Source organism: Leopardus geoffroyi, chromosome B2 (assembly GCF_018350155.1).
Source record: "Leopardus geoffroyi isolate Oge1 chromosome B2, O.geoffroyi_Oge1_pat1.0, whole genome shotgun sequence".
Taxonomy (NCBI): domain Eukaryota; kingdom Metazoa; phylum Chordata; class Mammalia; order Carnivora; family Felidae; genus Leopardus; species Leopardus geoffroyi.
In genome coordinates this window covers 90,567,342-90,583,884 of record NC_059332.1, presented here as the reverse complement: position 1 = coordinate 90,583,884, position 16,543 = coordinate 90,567,342, and the positions used below count along the sequence as shown (strand labels likewise).

Sequence of the window (16,543 nt, the reverse complement as noted above, 5' to 3'; positions counted from 1 at the left end):
CAGTTTTTGTTAGAATTGCCAAATTCCCCTCCTTAGAGGTTGTATCAGTTGCCATTCTTACCAGCAATATGTGGAATACCTGCATCCCCACACTCTACCAGGCAACGTATGGTCAAGCTTCTGAAGTTTTGCTAATCTGATGGCTGAGAAGTGGTATTTCAGTGCTGTTTTTTTAAATGTTTGTTTGTTTATGAGAGAGAGAGAGAGAGAGAGAGAGAGAGAGAAACAGATGGGCAGAGAGAGAGGGAAAGAGAAAATCCCAAGCAGGTTCTGCACTGACAGCATGACAGCAGTGACCCTCACCTCAGGCTCAGTCCCACAAACTGTGAGATCACGACCTGAGGTGAAACCAAGAGTTTCACTGAGCCACCCAGGTGCCCCTTCAGTGCTGTTTTAATTTGCATTTATTTTATTAAGAAGTTAACTATCTTTTCATATGTCTAAGAGTTATTTTTATATTTTTCATGAGTAGTCCATTCATAGCTTTTGATCATTTTTCATTGTGCTTTTTTTTCTCTTTCTAGCTTTTGAATTGAGAAATTGAATTTGTTTTGATTCTCTCATTTTTATGAATTTAGGTGTCTAAAGCTGCGTATCCCATAAATGAAGATATATAATATATATGAATATATGATATATAATAATATATATAATGATATATAATAATATATATAAATACATCATATATATTATTATACATAATATATATGATATATACCATATATATGAATATATATGATATATAATATCTTCATTATCTTTTTCCCAGAAATTCTGTAATTTATTTTTGTATTTGCCTATTTCCCCCAAGAGTTACTGAGTAATTTTTTTTAGGTGAAAGAGCTTTATAAAAAATTTATTTTTTATTCATCGTTTTCAGTGTTATCTGTAATATTTATACTTTGTGAAATTAACCGAGACTCTCTTTGTGAACTACTATTTGATCAATTTTGACGATTAGTCATGTACACCAAGGTTTATTCTTTATTATCAGTGTGTAAGTTTCAATAGATAGCCCTAAAAGTTAACTAATTATTCCTTTTAAGTCTTCTGTGGTCTTTAAGAAAAAATCTAGGGACGCCTGGGTGGCTCAGTCGGTTGAGCGTCCGACTTTGGCTCAGGTCACGATCTCATAGTTCGTGAGTTTGAGCCCTGCGTCAGGCTCTGTGCTGACAGCTCAGAGCCTGGAGCCTGTTCAGGTTCTATGTCACTCTCTCTCTCTCTCCCTCCCCTGCTTGCACTCCATCTGTCTCTGTCTCAAAAATAAATAAACATTAAAAAATTTTTTTTATAAATCTACTTGTCCTATACTGAGAGTGGTTTCTTAGTCTCCTATTTCTCCTTGTATCTTCTATAGTTTTTTCTTTATATAGGTGGTATTGCTGTGTTAATTGATGCATAGACAGAAAGACATAAAAAATGGTTTTAAACAAGACAGTGGTGTGATTAGATAAGTGTTTCAGAAAGGTCTCTGAGATAGCTGGGTTCTGGGAATACCCAATGCTAGCCGATGCTGGGGGCTCCTGGGGTTCATTTGTTTTTCCTGTGTCAGAAAGAAAGTGAGAGTGGTGGTGTCCAGGGGCTCCAGGGAGGGGAGAATAGGGAGTTATTGTTTAATGGGCATAGAGTTTCAGTTTTGCAGAATAAAGAGTTCTGGAGACAGATGGTGTTAATGGTTGCACAGGAATGTGAATGTTCTCAGTGACACTGAAATGTACACTTAAAATTGGTAAGATCGAAAATTTTATGTGCATTTTACCACAGTTAAAAATAATTTAAAAAAAAAGAAGAACACAATAACAATTAAAAAGGACCAGAAAGTGGAAAAAAAATACTGCTCTAGACATTTGTATATAGGTTTTTGTATGAATATAATTTTCATTTATCTGGAAAAATGTGCAGGATTACATATGGTAGTTGTACGTTCAGTATTTTTTTTTTTAGAAATTGCCAGACTGTTTCCCAGAGTAGCTGTACCGTTTTCCCACCGGCAATATATAGGTGACCCAGTTTTCCTGTCAGCATTTGCTGTTGTCACTATTTTTAATTTTAGCCAGTCTAATAGGTATGTGGTGATATTTCATTGTGGTTTTAATTTGTATCTCCCTAATAGCTAGTGATATTGAAAATCTTTTCATGTGATTATTTATCACCTGCATATCTATTTGGTGAAATGTCTCTTCATGTCTTCTGCCCATGTGTTTTTTTATTATTGAGTTTTGGAAGTTCTTTATAGATTCTAGATTCTAGTCCTTTGTTGGATATGTGGCTTTGAAATATTTTCACCCAGTTTACAGCTTGTCCTTTCATCCTCTTAACAGAGTCTTTTGTAGAGTGAAAGTTTTTAATTTTGATCAAGTCCAATTTGTCAATTTTTTCTTCTATGCTTTGTGTTTTTGGTATCAAGTCTAAGAAATCTTTACCTAGCCCCAGATCTTAAAGATTTTCTTTTTTTGTTGTCATTTTCTGGTAGTTTTACAATTTTACTTTTTATATTTAAGTCTATGATTCATCTGAGTTAATTTTTATATAAGGTATGAGACTTAGGTTGAGGTTCATTTTATTTTTGCCTGTAGATGTCCAAGTACTTCAGTGCTGTTTGTTGAGAAATCTGTCTTTGCTTTGTTGTATTGTTTTTGCATATTCATAAAAACGCAGTTGGGCATATTTGTATGGGGTTCCTTTCTGGATTCTGGATTGTGTTTTATTGATCCGTGCATGTATTTTTCCAACAATAGCACACAGTTATGATAACTATAGCTATGTGGTGAGTCTCAAAGTTGGGTAGACAGATTCTCTCTCACACTTTACTCTTCTTTTTCAAATTGTTCTAACAATTCTAGTTCCTTTGCCTTTTACATAAACACTATGCATTTATTGAAACTTTTCTGTCTTCTTTTAGTCACTTTCTCTGACCTTTTAATTTGCTCTTTCCGGGTTTTGTTTCCTTGCATGTTTTCCAGCTTTTCTTCAATCTCCCTCATTAAATTTTTATTCAAATCTATTCTCCTTTTCACAGCTTGTAACTTATTCTTCACTTATTCGATTTCTTTGAATTTGGTCAGTTTTCATTGCATTTTTTCCTGTTTTGATGTTGTTGTTGTTGGGTGGAGTTTGGGGCCCATTTCTTAGTTTCAAAATTTCTGATTCTGGGTGTGTGCACATCCGTGTGTCTTGTTGGACGTACTTATTTCAGTTTGGTGTGTTGTCTTACAACTTTCCCTTATGGCATGGTCGGTTATTTGATGAGAATTTTTATCAGATGAGATGGTTATTTCCATTTCATGTTTTTTTCCTACAGGAGTTTTATAGGGAGTTTAATTTTTTCTCCCTACTCCTTAGCATTTCATGAGTTGGGTTACTAATTAAAAAGCACTCTGTCTTGTCAGTTTTGTCAAATACAATTGTGTAAATGGATGACGATGCTGGTAGAGAGGGTACAGAGGAAGATGGGATTCACCTGTTACTGTTCTTCTTTCCTGTCTTCTGGACCCACGATTTCCTCCGTGTCCTCCTTTCCTCTCACTGCTATCTGCTTTATGGACACGACCCATTCTCAGTTTATACTCTTCTCTTATGAAAATGACACTTGTCTCGAGCTGCTACCTTAGATTTTGCTTGATTTTGAGCCCTTTCCTGTGGCCAGTGCTGTGAACTACCAGATACTGACTTCTGTTCTTATTTTGGCACTTACTTGTGGTAACTGTTTTATTTCTGCAGATGATTTTGTCTGTTTCCCCAATGTCCGAAGCTTCTCTTTCTCTCTCTCTTTCTCTGTGTTTCTTGGAGTCTCTTATACCTGCCCTTACCATACTCTCTGCACCTGCAGGTTCATAGCAGCTGCTGTTTGACTTTTTATTCTTATTTTTTAATAAATGGTTTGACATTTAGCATATTCTCTGCCTCCTTGTAATGCCAATAGGATGGGTCATGGGTGATTCAATTTGTGCTCTTCGTTGACCATATAAGTATGGGGGTAGAATGGGCAAAGAGATACATATTCAAATGGCTGACATATGCTCATTCATACTCAGAAGACTCTAGAATATAATAATTTATTGACCAAAAGGCATCATGTAGTCCCTATAAAACTTGTGCCACAAGGGGATACTTGGGGGAAAATTGACATAACAGTAAAATAAAACTTACATAACAACTTTCTTTTTATACCATGGCAATAAAAATTCTTGGACTTGGATTATAGTTCTAAATAATTTATATTCTTTAAATAAGTGAAATATATGGACAGGCATAGGAATCCTCCATTTTAACACTAGAAAGGATACCAAATGATGATTATATCATATAGAATTTTAAAGCTGAAAGAAAAATTAGCATCTAATCTAATCCAATGTATCATTCTTCAGGTGAGGTTAAGAAAGACAATTTGCCTAAGGTTACTCTGAGAGTTACTAGCAGGGTGGACCTGGAACCAGGTTCTCTTGGTTCCCTGTCCCTATTTCCTCTTCCATTAAATGGCCTCTATTCTGGTTTGGTCTTTGGTAGGTTAAGTATCACCATGACCCCTTTCCTGTTGCAACAGAAGAAATTAAATCACTTGCCTGAGATTGTACATGTAGTAAGCAGCAGAAGTAGGTGTGAGGATAGACCTAGAGGTTTCTCGCCTTCTTATGCAGCATTCACTGATTGTACAGCATGCTCCGCACGTATTGGCTGCCTTCCTTCCTTTCTGCTCTCTCTCTTTCCCCTAAGACTTGATGAACACCTGACATTTTTCAGATCAATTTATGGGTCTGTAGTGTTCTCCACGGAGTTGACACCTACTGCGGTTCATTTTAATGGGATGAATGTGGCTCAGAGATTTGATGGTGCACACAGGTGCAAGTATACAGGTCTTGAGAAACAAAGGTTTGCAGTTAGGCTTTTCCTCTGTGCCTCTAAAGCAGTGTGAGATCTTGGTCTAACTCAACCACCCAACTTTTGCCTGCTTCAAGGGCAGTGCGCCTGCTGTCATGGTTTCCTCACTGTTGACAAGAGGCTTATCCATCAAATTCGTCTTTGGGTGCTCGTGAAATGTATACCTCATGTATGCCGGGGTTGCCTTGTGTTGAATTTTCTTTGTGAGCAAAGGACAGAATGTTCTTCTCTGCTGCGCCAATAGCACTTCCCCATATGCACTCAGGGAAAGCTTTTTCCCCTCTCAACAAGGCTCGAAAGTCTTGACTGGAGTACTTCAGAAATAGACCTGGTTTATACGTTTATCAAAACAAGCAGGGTCTGGGCAATTCCTGGCTTGGAAGAGCACTGATGATCTGAAATTTTCCTAGGTAAGTGCACAAATGGTGTTACCAAAGGGCAAATGTCGAGCACTCTCATCCCCCCTCGGTAAGGAGACGTGTGCCAACCCTCACTTGCTGAAAGGGAATGTGGTATCTTAGAAAAAGAGAGGCTGGCATTCATGGGAAGAAAAGACTGATGGCAGGTGGAGGTGTGATGTAGGGAAATGGCACTCAGGATCCCTTGTTGTGCTCATCTTATGGTTCTACAGGGAAAGAAGTTGCATTTACTTTTTTTTTTCTTGGTGGAATGTGCTGATAGTCCATGTGTACCTTTGGAAAATAATTAAAATAATAATTAGATATGGTAATAGAAAAATCTTGAGCTTAGAATTTGTGTAGCACTCTTTCCTGAACTTGCTATGTTATTAGGATACTTTGGATTTCCCCCAGGGGAACCTCTGTACCTCATCTCCCTGGCTCTAAGAGCCCCAAGCAGAGCTGCCTGAATTTCTCCTAGGCTCCCCCACAGCACCACACATCCATCCCTCTTTCTTCTGGGGTAAGAAATAACATGTAAGTGGACTCATATTTTAGTTCCTGAGACTGTATTTTGGTTCCTGCCACTTTTCTGGAAATCTAACATTGGATCCTTTTTTCTCTCCTTGACAGTGTCCTCTCTCAAGGGTAAAATCATAGTTTGGAGAGCAGGCTTTGAGACCAGATAGACTGTGGGGTGGCCATACCATCTTATTAAAACCCCCCAGTAATGCAGTTTCCCCGTGGAGGAAATGGAGATATGTTACTGTCCAGGAGGCTGTGAGGATTCAATGATATAATGTATGTACTATGGTTAGCAATTGCCAGGCACACTGTAAGTTCTCAATAAATGGCATCTATTATGATCTTGGCAGGTAATCTCTACACGGCACCTAGATTTGTGTTTGGCATAAGTAAGCAAAAACTGGTAGAAATCGTATTACTCTTTAGTGTCTCATGAGGAACTTCAAATTGAGCATACCTCCTAGGGAGGTCTGTCACACCATTTACGTTTTCTTTCAACACCAGATCACACACTCTGGCAACAGGTGAGCAGTGTGATCCCAGCACAGTATTGCCTGCGGCTGTTTTGCCCTGACGATCCTATGCATATTTGAAAGTTTACTTTAGGAAGCAAGAAACACATCCTAGTGAATAGACTCAGTCTGTATGGGCAAGGCTTTTTAAAAGTATGTTTGCCATTGAATTAGTTAGGCCTTTATTAACTATCCTATTGTGTATCAAGCATGGCCCTCAGAGCACTGTGTCTGGCATGAAGAGTGAAGAGGGTGCAGCACTTTGGAACTTAAACCTTATTTTCATTTTGTCTTTTAATTAAGAAAAAAATTCTGAACAGTAAATTGAAATAGAATATAGAGCTTTCTTGGACTCTCCCTTTGGCACTCCCATTTGGGTAGTGATGAAGAGCTTGGGTTTCAATCTTGACTGCCACCCACTAACCTGGGCCTGAACAAATCATTTTCTCTTTGGGCCTTAGTTTCTCTATTCATGCAATGGGTTACCAATATCTTCATGAAAGGGTTAATATAAAAAAACGAGGTGAAGTCACTCACAGGAAGTACTTCCAGCAGTGGGTGGTATTTAGTTCCCCCCTGTTTGTTATTATTTTCATCTCCTCCTTTCAGCAGCCAAAACGATTTTCTTTTGAGGCACTATGGCTCTTTAACTGATTCCAAGTCAGAGGTGCCCAGTGTGGTGCTAGAGTTTATAGAGCTTAACCTGGTGCCTTAAGCCCAATGTGACCTTAGTGGTGCTTGCAGAGTAAAAAGGCTATTTTTTTTTTTTTTTTGAAATGTACTTTCCTCACTCTTTTTGTTTCAGTATTCGGGATTTCACACGGAAAGATCTGAATCTGATCACGACAGCCAGTGGGGTGGAAGTCCCCTGACAGACACAGCCTCTCCGCAGCTCCTGGACCCCGCGGAGAGGCCAGGATCTCAGCATGACGCGTCGTGCGCCTACAGACAATTCTCTGACCGCAGCTCTCTCTGCTATGGCTTTGCGCTGGACCATTCCAGGCTGGTGGAGGAGAGGCATTTCCACACCCAGGCCTGCGAGGGAGGCCGGTGTGAGGCAGGCAGGTACTTCCTGGGAACGCCGCAGGCCGGGAGGGAGCCCTGGTGGGGCTCTCGTGCAGCCTTGCCCCTGACCAAGTCCTCCCCAGAAAGCAGAGAAGCCTATGAAAACAGCATGCCTCACATCGCTTCAGTGCACAGGATCCACGGTAAGGGTAGTTGAAGTGACTCCTGAGCCGGCAGCTTTGAGCCCCTGGGCAGGTTTCTAATATTCTAGGTTTGACACTGGAGTGACTCACCCAGTGGTCTTCTCCTTTGAAATTACACACCAGCAACTCACACTAGGGGGGTTTTACAAACCAGAGCCACTCATTTGAAGTGTTTAATTTTTGGTAATGTTTGCCAAATGCATTTATTTTTGACAGGTGAGTAAAAATGATTCCCATTTTAAGTATCATAGAAAGTGTAGAAATTAAGGCCAATTTTTTAGGAAGACTGTTGAACTTGTAATTGGTATGCACTTAAATTTCTTGCGTGTTAGTTTCTTCTGTACTCTGATGCTTCAGATGTGGACCTCGGTAGTTTTGGGGCTCGTGGAGTAGTGCTTCTCAATAAGGACACCACTGTTGGGGAGGCCAGGCTTTGCTTCATGGCCTGTCACTCACTTCACAGATGATTTACCCTTCCTGGCCCTCTGGGCATTAAATATTGATAACCACCCCTTTGCCCCATTATTAGGACAACCCATTGGTCCCTGTGAGCAAAGGATGAAGTGATAGAGAGAACCCGTGGAAAATTTCCCCTTGGGATTATGACACAGTTTTACGAGCACACAGAAGTGGGCACTATGGTTGAAGTCTCCAGTGGCAGTAATGCTCTTCTCTGTTCATTTCAAAGTTCACTGGTGAAGGAAAGCCCTTTCTGTCCATTCCAAGTGTGGGTCCAAGCAGGTCTCTTACACCCTCCCTATTTCATTACAAGTCAGTGTCCTTTAGACTGACCTGACACGATGATGTTACTCTTCTTGCTGGGTCTTTAGGATGAGAAATGTGTTAGACAATGTTGTACTCACCCATAGTCTCCTGTCAGATACCACCCAGGCACTGACTGTCTTCTGTGAAGGATCTTAATTTGTTTCCGTTTTTGCTTTTTTATTTTTCTGCTCTTGCTTTGAGTATCTCTAGTATGGTAGACTGGTAATGGAAACCCAGGGCAAAGGGCAATTGCTTGCCAAAGAATGGAGTGAAGTGAAAATCCTGGCTTAACCTACATGGTCTGGAAGAAAATATTAGAAATAAAATAAGAAGAAAAAGGAAAAGGAAAGCAATGAATAGTGTGATCCAGGGCTTCTCTGCTGCATTAAGCAGTTTACAGCTTTCGTATGCCCCTTCCTGATTTTCTTCTCTCTTTTTATATTGACTTCAGAATGCTTTGAGACTAGTGGAATTTATGGAATATATTTTGGATGCATTATTCCTCTATATTAGATCTCTCTCCTTGGTTCAGAACAGATTGCTATTAACATTTAAAACATTTATTTGTTTGCTTATTTTTTTAAAAAGATTTATTTATTTAAATTCAAGTTAGTTAACAGACAGTGTAGTATTAGTTTCAGGAGTAGAGCCCAGTGATTCATCACTTCCATCTAACACCCAGTGCTCATCCCAACAAGTGCCCTTCTTGTTGCCCGTCACCCATTTAGCCCATCTCCCCACCCAACACCCTGCCAGCAACACTCGGTTTGTTCTCTGTATTAAGAGTCCCTTATGGTTTGTCTCCCTCTCTGTTTTTATCTTTTTTTTCTTCTCTTTCCCTATGTTCCTCTGTTTTGTTTTGTTTCTTAAATTCCACGTATGAGTGAAATCGTATGATACTTGTCTTTCTCTGACTGACCTATTTTGCTTAGCATTTATTCTTCACCTTATTTCAGAAACAATCTAAGATACCAGAGTTACTGTATGAGTATATGTGAAGCTGAGATATATTCCTCTAGATTTGAGAAAAAGATATTTATGTTTTTGATTGGGACAAGATATATTTGTGTATATATATATATCCATACATACACATATGAATATATATATTTAACCCTCAAATAGTTATAAAACTAGCATTAGAGCTTTATTGTAACTCTATTTATGATACACTTAATAATTTTAACATTTTAGATGATTTATTTAGAATTGGGAAAGTAGTCCAGTCTATATCATTGTCTTCCTCAAATCCAATGGAAAGCATTTTCTAAGTATCAGTTTAACGTAACATTTCTTTAGAAAATAACATAAGCCAAATGCTATGCGTTTTAATTTTATTTTTTACAGTCAGGCAGGTCCAATGATATGCATACATGGAGAAGTATAAACACGCTACCATTTTGCTAATTGACATCCACAACCCATGAACAAGGTTTACCTTCTAAAAAAACTTGTGATAAACTTCCTCTCCACTTAAAAGCCGCTGAAAACTATGAATGCCAGGATGATAGATTGACGCTTTGTTTGTCATGAAAGCCTGTGTCTGTTTCAAATATTGGTGCATATAGTTAAAATGAAAGATGAAGGTTTCTTTTAATAGGAAAAAGAAAATGCCCTTGCATTTTGGGGGGTGAATTTTGAGACCACTTTTTACTTTTTCTAATTTCTAGGGCGAGGTCACTGGGATGAAGATAGTGTGGTGAGTTCTCCAGACCCTGGATCTGCCAGCGAATCAGGTGACCGATACCGCACTGAGCAGTATCAAAGTAGCCCGCATGAACCTAGCAAAATTGAAACTCTGATAAGAGCCACCCAGCAAATGATTAAAGAAGAAGAGAACAGATTGCAGCTAAGGAAAGCCCCCCCAGACCAACTGGCCTCCATTAATGGAGCTGGGAAAAAACACTCCCTCTGTTTTGCAAACTATCAACAGCCCCCACCAACAGGGGAAGTCTGCCACGGCTCTGCTCTTGCCAACACTTCACCATGTGACCACATCCAGCAGAGAGAGGGAAAGATGCTGAGCCCCCACGAAAATGACTATGACAACAGTCCCACTGCACTGTCTCGAATAAGTAGTCCCAATTCGGATCGCATTTCAAAATCCAGTTTGATCCTAGCTAAAGACTATCTACATTCGGAAATGTCTCCACATCAGACCGCGGGAGACCATCCCGCTGTCTCTCCAAACTGCTTTGGTTCTCACCGGCAGTATTTCGATAAGCATGCTTACACATTAACTGGATATGCCCTGGAGCACTTATATGACGCTGAAACCATTAGAAACTATTCCTTGGGCTGTAATGGCTCACACTTTGATGTAACTTCCCATCTAAGGATGCAGCCAGACCCAGCACAAGGACACAAGGGAACATCTGTTATAATAACCAATGGAAGCTGATGTTTTTCTAAAATATTTTGTTCTTTAAGGATCTCTGAAACATATTTATAGTTTAATACCCCATTACTAGCATTTACTATGCCACAGATGGTTAGAGAGGATAATTTAAGTTACTGGGTATTTGACATGTGTTCCTGTGAAATCAAAGAAAAGAGCACTTGCGTTCAGGGTTACACACAGATAATGGAGCTAAAGTGAATACATAAATTGCCCCTCTAATTATATGGGAGCCAGAATACATAAATTTTGAATTGAAAAGTACTCTTGTAGATTAAGTGAGCATATACACCACATGAAAGACTGGTGGAGGACAGCATTGCATAGTGAGGATCCAGTAAACCTCATACACACAGACCAACCACGATCCACAGACTGCTGTGCACACTTTGCATGCAGAAACATAGACTATACACCTTTAATACAACCCAAACGGGTAAGTTTTCTTAACCTTAGCACATTAAGTGTATTCAAGAAATTTTCCTTCCTAAGATAACTGAGAAAGAGAGAGATACATCTTGTAAACCGGTTTCTTAATTGTGGTTTTGACCAGCCAGCTCATTTGGTTCAGGCATAAATTAGGGAAATGGTTCTGGATATGGTACAAGAACGAGTTTCCACCTGGTATCCATTATAAGCAATCAGGAAGTGGTGATTTTTCACCTTACTTTTGAGTTAGACAAGGAACAGGATCACACTGACATAGCAGTGAGGGTTTTCTAAGTAAAAGCACCGAGATGTTGGGACACACTTCAAAAACCTAGTGTGCCTAACTGGAAATAGTTTACTAAAGATGGAAAGGCCAGAGGCATAAGAAATGAAATGATATCTCAACACAACAATTTAAGGCTCAGAATATGTAATCAACATATTTGAGGCTTATGAAACCAACCGAATAAAATCCTCAAACCAATTCATCAAGAAAAAAAAGGTTGATCACTACAGAAAATAAGTAAGGGAAGCCAGTGAAGTGCTACATAGCAGCGGTGTAAGTGTTTGAAAAACATTTCAAAGCACAGATGTGCAAATGTGACAACATGTGGAGAGCCTCAGGAAAGAGCCTCAGATAAAAGCATGGGCTGATAGACAAGTGGTTAAAAGTGCGCGAGTATACTTCGATTGAAAGAACATGCAAAGCGCTCATTTTCCTTATTGTTTGTAAATGGCAAAAACAACAAGCTTGGTGTTAAGTTCGTGTGATACGGTAGAAAGACCAGCAGACTGGAATGCAAGATCTCTGGGTTCCAGTTCTGACACTGCCTGTAACCCATTTGGGGAATATTGATGCCTGGGCCCTACTTTCTTTGTCTGTATGGCTATTCTGATGTTTCATCGTTTCGTGGATCGTTGGTGCAGCAGAAGTATACTTGTTAACCAGTTAACTCTGTGCTGTCAGTTGTCAAGACTGATCACTCTGGCTTTTCTGCCCTCGTACAGAGGTCTAGGTGCTTTGTAACTTCAGCAGGTACAGGGGCTCTTTTAAGCATGTATAGCTGTGATCAACTTTCTGGTTCAGCCAAAATGTAGACGGTAGAAACTGATGAGGGAGCAGAAAAAATGTAAGATTTATTTAATGCGCTGTTCTCTAGGAATCAAAGCAAAGTGACACAAGTGATTAGAGAAATTTCATAGGTAGTATTTCCTGGGCGTCCCATGTCTCAAACTCTTGCCATATGCAAGGAGGGGAATGTATTGGAAGAAACTGACTTATAATTTTGAAGGCAGAACATGACATTGACCACTCAGGGATTAGTACTCTATGTTCATCATTTAACACAGTTATTTGACAGTTTATGGGTGACAATCTGAATGATGATAATTGGAGAGAAGAAGACCGGGATGTTTGTATAGAAGAAAAGAGGCTACATGAAATTGAGTAAGTATTTCTTGGGTATGACATAGCAACATTTGTCTTCTAAATGGAAAAAGTTTCTCACAAGTGAGAAAGTTAGTGGTTATCATATATACTGTCAAAAAAAAACTTCAAAGAACAATAAAAATGACATTTTGGGCCATAGAAGCGAAAGTGTTCAGTGATTTTGAGACAAATATTTATGAAAAAACCCTGGAATACATAAAATACATTTTTGTTCAATTTGAAGCATGAAGTAGGAATGCTAACATGTTTGGAGAATTCTGTAGATGGGTTAATGGTTCAAAGACACAGGTACCTGAGGAATATGGTGTATTTTGGAAAGGAAATCTATACAGATGGGTTTTATTGATGGATATACATTCTACCAAAAATGTCAGAGACAGATGCTATAAAATAAATAGAACCTTAAGAATCAAGGGAAATGAACTGATGTGAAAGAAAAGAATGTCATTAAAGAGATTTCACTTAAATTTTAAAATGATATAGTTAAGTGATGAAAAATAAATTATGAACTTTACAAATGGGGGTAATCAGAAGGAATAATGCTCTTTAAAATGATATGACCCATATTTTTAAGGGAAGACAAAATTAACTACATTAGATCTTAATTAAAAATTTTGGCCCAGTTTTAAATACAAAGCATTTATTTAGTTTACAGGTCAATAACTTTATAGTAGCAGATTTATTACATTACATATAATGCCTTATAGGCCCATAATATTATATAGCTTACCTTTTTTGCAATGTGGCATAATTATTACAAAATGACCTCAAAATAAGATGAGACAGTTTATGACAAAGTACCTTTTTAATATACACAAAAATGTGTTCAAATTTATTTGTAATCTGCATTATCTTGTCCTGTCCAATAACATATTTCCTCATAATGAAGATGGCATCTGTGTCTTCTTAAGATATGGGATGTAAAATGCGTATGTTCCCAATGACTTAAAGTTAGATTGGCTTTAGTTTTAATCCTTGATTTCCATAACTTTGCTAAATGTTGAGAATCATGATACTAGATTGAAATAGAGAGGTCTGATTTTTATACCACCTTTGGGATTCATAAAAATGTGCTATATCCAATTATTAGTATCATATGTAGCAATTCCATTAGAGGATACAAAGTTCATGCTTTCTAGGAGTAGTAAGAATATCTTTATTGCCCATTTTACGTACCTGTCATACCCAATTTAAAAATTTGGATGACCAAAGAAATAAATAAATATTTTCCCAATGTTTCTTGAGAAAATTCCATTAAAACCTTTGAGAATATACAGATGTGATGTATTATTTTTAGATGCATGATATTAATGTTATAATCACTACAGGTCGGACAATTCAGTGTACTTCAGTTTCACAAGTCTTGTGACATACTGTGCTGAATATAATGGGCTAGCTTTTCTAAGCTGTAATTGTCTGATCCAGGATAATATGACACAGTGCTGATGTGACATTCAAAATGAGACAGGATGCAATAAATGATTTGCTTGCCTTCAGTGTTTATACAGAAAACCCACTTATTCTCTCTTGATTATATTTTATAGGGCTAGAATACTTCCATCGGGTACTATTCTTAATTCTCTCTACACCCTGCTGCCACATGCTGCCTTTGGGCAGAGAATCCCACTTAAAATGAGCTTTAATGGGATCGTCCAGAAAAGGATAATATGCTCCATTTTCTTTTATTTTTTAAATGAGGGATAAGGATCTATTCAATAAAAGGTCATTTGGAAAATATGCATAGCTATTTTAAAATAAAATGAAAGGCTTTTTACCCCCCAAGACCTAGACCAAATAAGTTTGATAGAAGACACTACAGCTGAAGAGACATTCTGAATACAGATATGTTATTTTATAGCTCTCTCTCTTTCAAGAGTAGGACATTACTAAGATAGTCAGTGCAATTCTATTAGTACTAGTAGTATTTGGAAGTGACAGAGTGAATGCTGATATTTGGAAAATTGAGGATTTGGCTATTTGGGGGGGGGGGTCACTTAGTTTTCCCAGTGGAATAGCTTACACTTTAATATACTTTCTTTGATTTAAAAAGTTTGAATGTCCAGATTTGGTTCCCCAGTTCAACTCAAACCATAGAACATAGATATACACTCTATTTTCTGAATGATTTAACAAAGAATGTGAATCCTATGGCTCTCCAAATAAGTGATTCAATTTTAATGTAAATGTGTTTTTGTGAATAGGAATTTGACTCTAAGACAGCAAATCTATTGGTTAGTTCTTATTGGGACATGCATTGCAGATAAATTATCGTTCTAAACTTTAAATGAACAACAGAACAACTATGGACACATGTAAAGAGTATGTTACATAGAAAATACTCTTGGGGGAAATTTCCATGTGGTGCTCATTTCTTGTGCATAAAAGTTGTACGGGTAGCGCTCAACTTAAAACGTGATACTGTGCTCATATCCAAATGGGGATTTGTTCAGAGTTCCTTCTCTAGCACTGTATGCAGAAAGGCCATACGTGTGAGTATGTATGTGTGTATGTATGTGTGTGTACACGCACGTACATACACACACAATTGTAAAGCAAGTAACAAGATTCTGTTCTATTGTGCTCCTTAAAAACTGATGGTTCACATGAGAAATCCTAATAATTTCAAACCAAACACTTATAATTTTATTTATTGCAATTTTGCTGCATGGGACTTTGCTTTCATACACCTACATAGTGGAGAGTTTGTCCTAGTTTGCTGATCTGGAACACATTTAATCACAGTTGAATTTACACCCAACAACCCTGATGTGTTTACATTTCAAAAGAAATGAAATTGGCGTGGAAAAAGTTTTAGAAGTACTGTAACTTTTTTCCGTTTTTTTCCAAAGGGAATTATTTCAAAAAGAAAAATGAAATGTACGAGTAGGCACTTCAAAAAAAGATAAAATATTTTATGTTTGTTTTTTGACTGACATGCTATAAAAAGGCTTATATTTGTGAAAGAAGATACTGATTGCCGATATTTCAAGTACCATCTTGCAATGTATAGTTTTTAGTGACATCGTAGTATAAATCTGTAATTTGAACTTTTGCTTTGGAATGTAAAGTAGAAAATATTAGCTATGTCAATGATATCTTGCAAAGTGTTCCCATTTATAATTATTTATATTGTAAATAGCTTTCTGAAGTAAATTCGAAGTTAATGTGCATAAAATGTATTTATTATGTGAGGAATTTTTTTGGTTTAAAATATAGTTACCAATATGCAGTTTGAGTCTGGATTATTCATTGCATGATAAGTCCATAGGATAAAACAGACTGTCAACTAGAAGATGGAACTGTAAAGAAATAAGAACCATTTGAGCTCCAAATTCTGTTGGAACAGGCAACACACACATACACACACACTTTAGGAGCCTAGCAATAGAAGCTTACATATATACACACTAACTATTAAGTAATGGGTCTGATTTTCACTAGATACTAGAAAATGATTTCTCAATTTAGAATATCTTAAGAAGGACTTCTTTGGTCTCCACTTTGTTAAAACAAAGCAAGAAATTTAAAAGTACAGAGTACATTTTTTTAATGTCTATTTTTTTTTTTTCAACGTTTATTTATTTTTGGGACAGAGAGAGACAGAGCATGAACGGGGGAGGGGCAGAGAGAGAGGGAGACACAGAATCGGAAACAGGATCCAGGCTCTGAGCCATCAGCCCAGAGCCCGACGCGGGGCTTGAACTCACGGACCGCGAGATCGTGACCTGGCTGAAGTCGGACGCTTAACCGACTGCGCCACCCAGGCGCCCCTTTAATGTCTATTTTTGAGAGAGGAGACAGAGTGTGAGCAGGGGAGGGGCAGAGAGAGTGAGGGAGAGACAGAATCTGAAGCAGGTTCCAGGTTCTGAGCTGACAGCACAGAGCCTGACGTGGGGCTTGAACCCATGGACCGTGAGATCATGACCTGAGCTTAACCTACTGAGCCACCCAGGCATCCCAAAAAGTACAGATTACATTTT

General features: G+C 38.1%; 1 protein-coding gene across 4 annotated transcripts in view; it reads left to right on the top strand.

Annotated features, from left to right (window-relative positions):
- Nucleotides 1-15,792, top strand: part of SIM1 (SIM bHLH transcription factor 1) — a 70,373-nt gene extending 54,581 nt beyond the window's left edge. For all 4 annotated transcript variants that reach the window (XM_045499140.1, XM_045499137.1, XM_045499138.1 and 1 more), the window contains 2 exons: nucleotides 7,119-7,521; nucleotides 9,957-15,792. In XM_045499140.1, the coding sequence (XP_045355096.1) occupies nucleotides 7,119-7,521; nucleotides 9,957-10,687 (1,134 nt within the window). In that variant the 3' untranslated portion in view covers nucleotides 10,688-15,792. The remainder of the gene's footprint in view (nucleotides 1-7,118; nucleotides 7,522-9,956) is intronic.
- The last annotated feature ends 751 nt before the right edge of the window (nucleotides 15,793-16,543 follow it).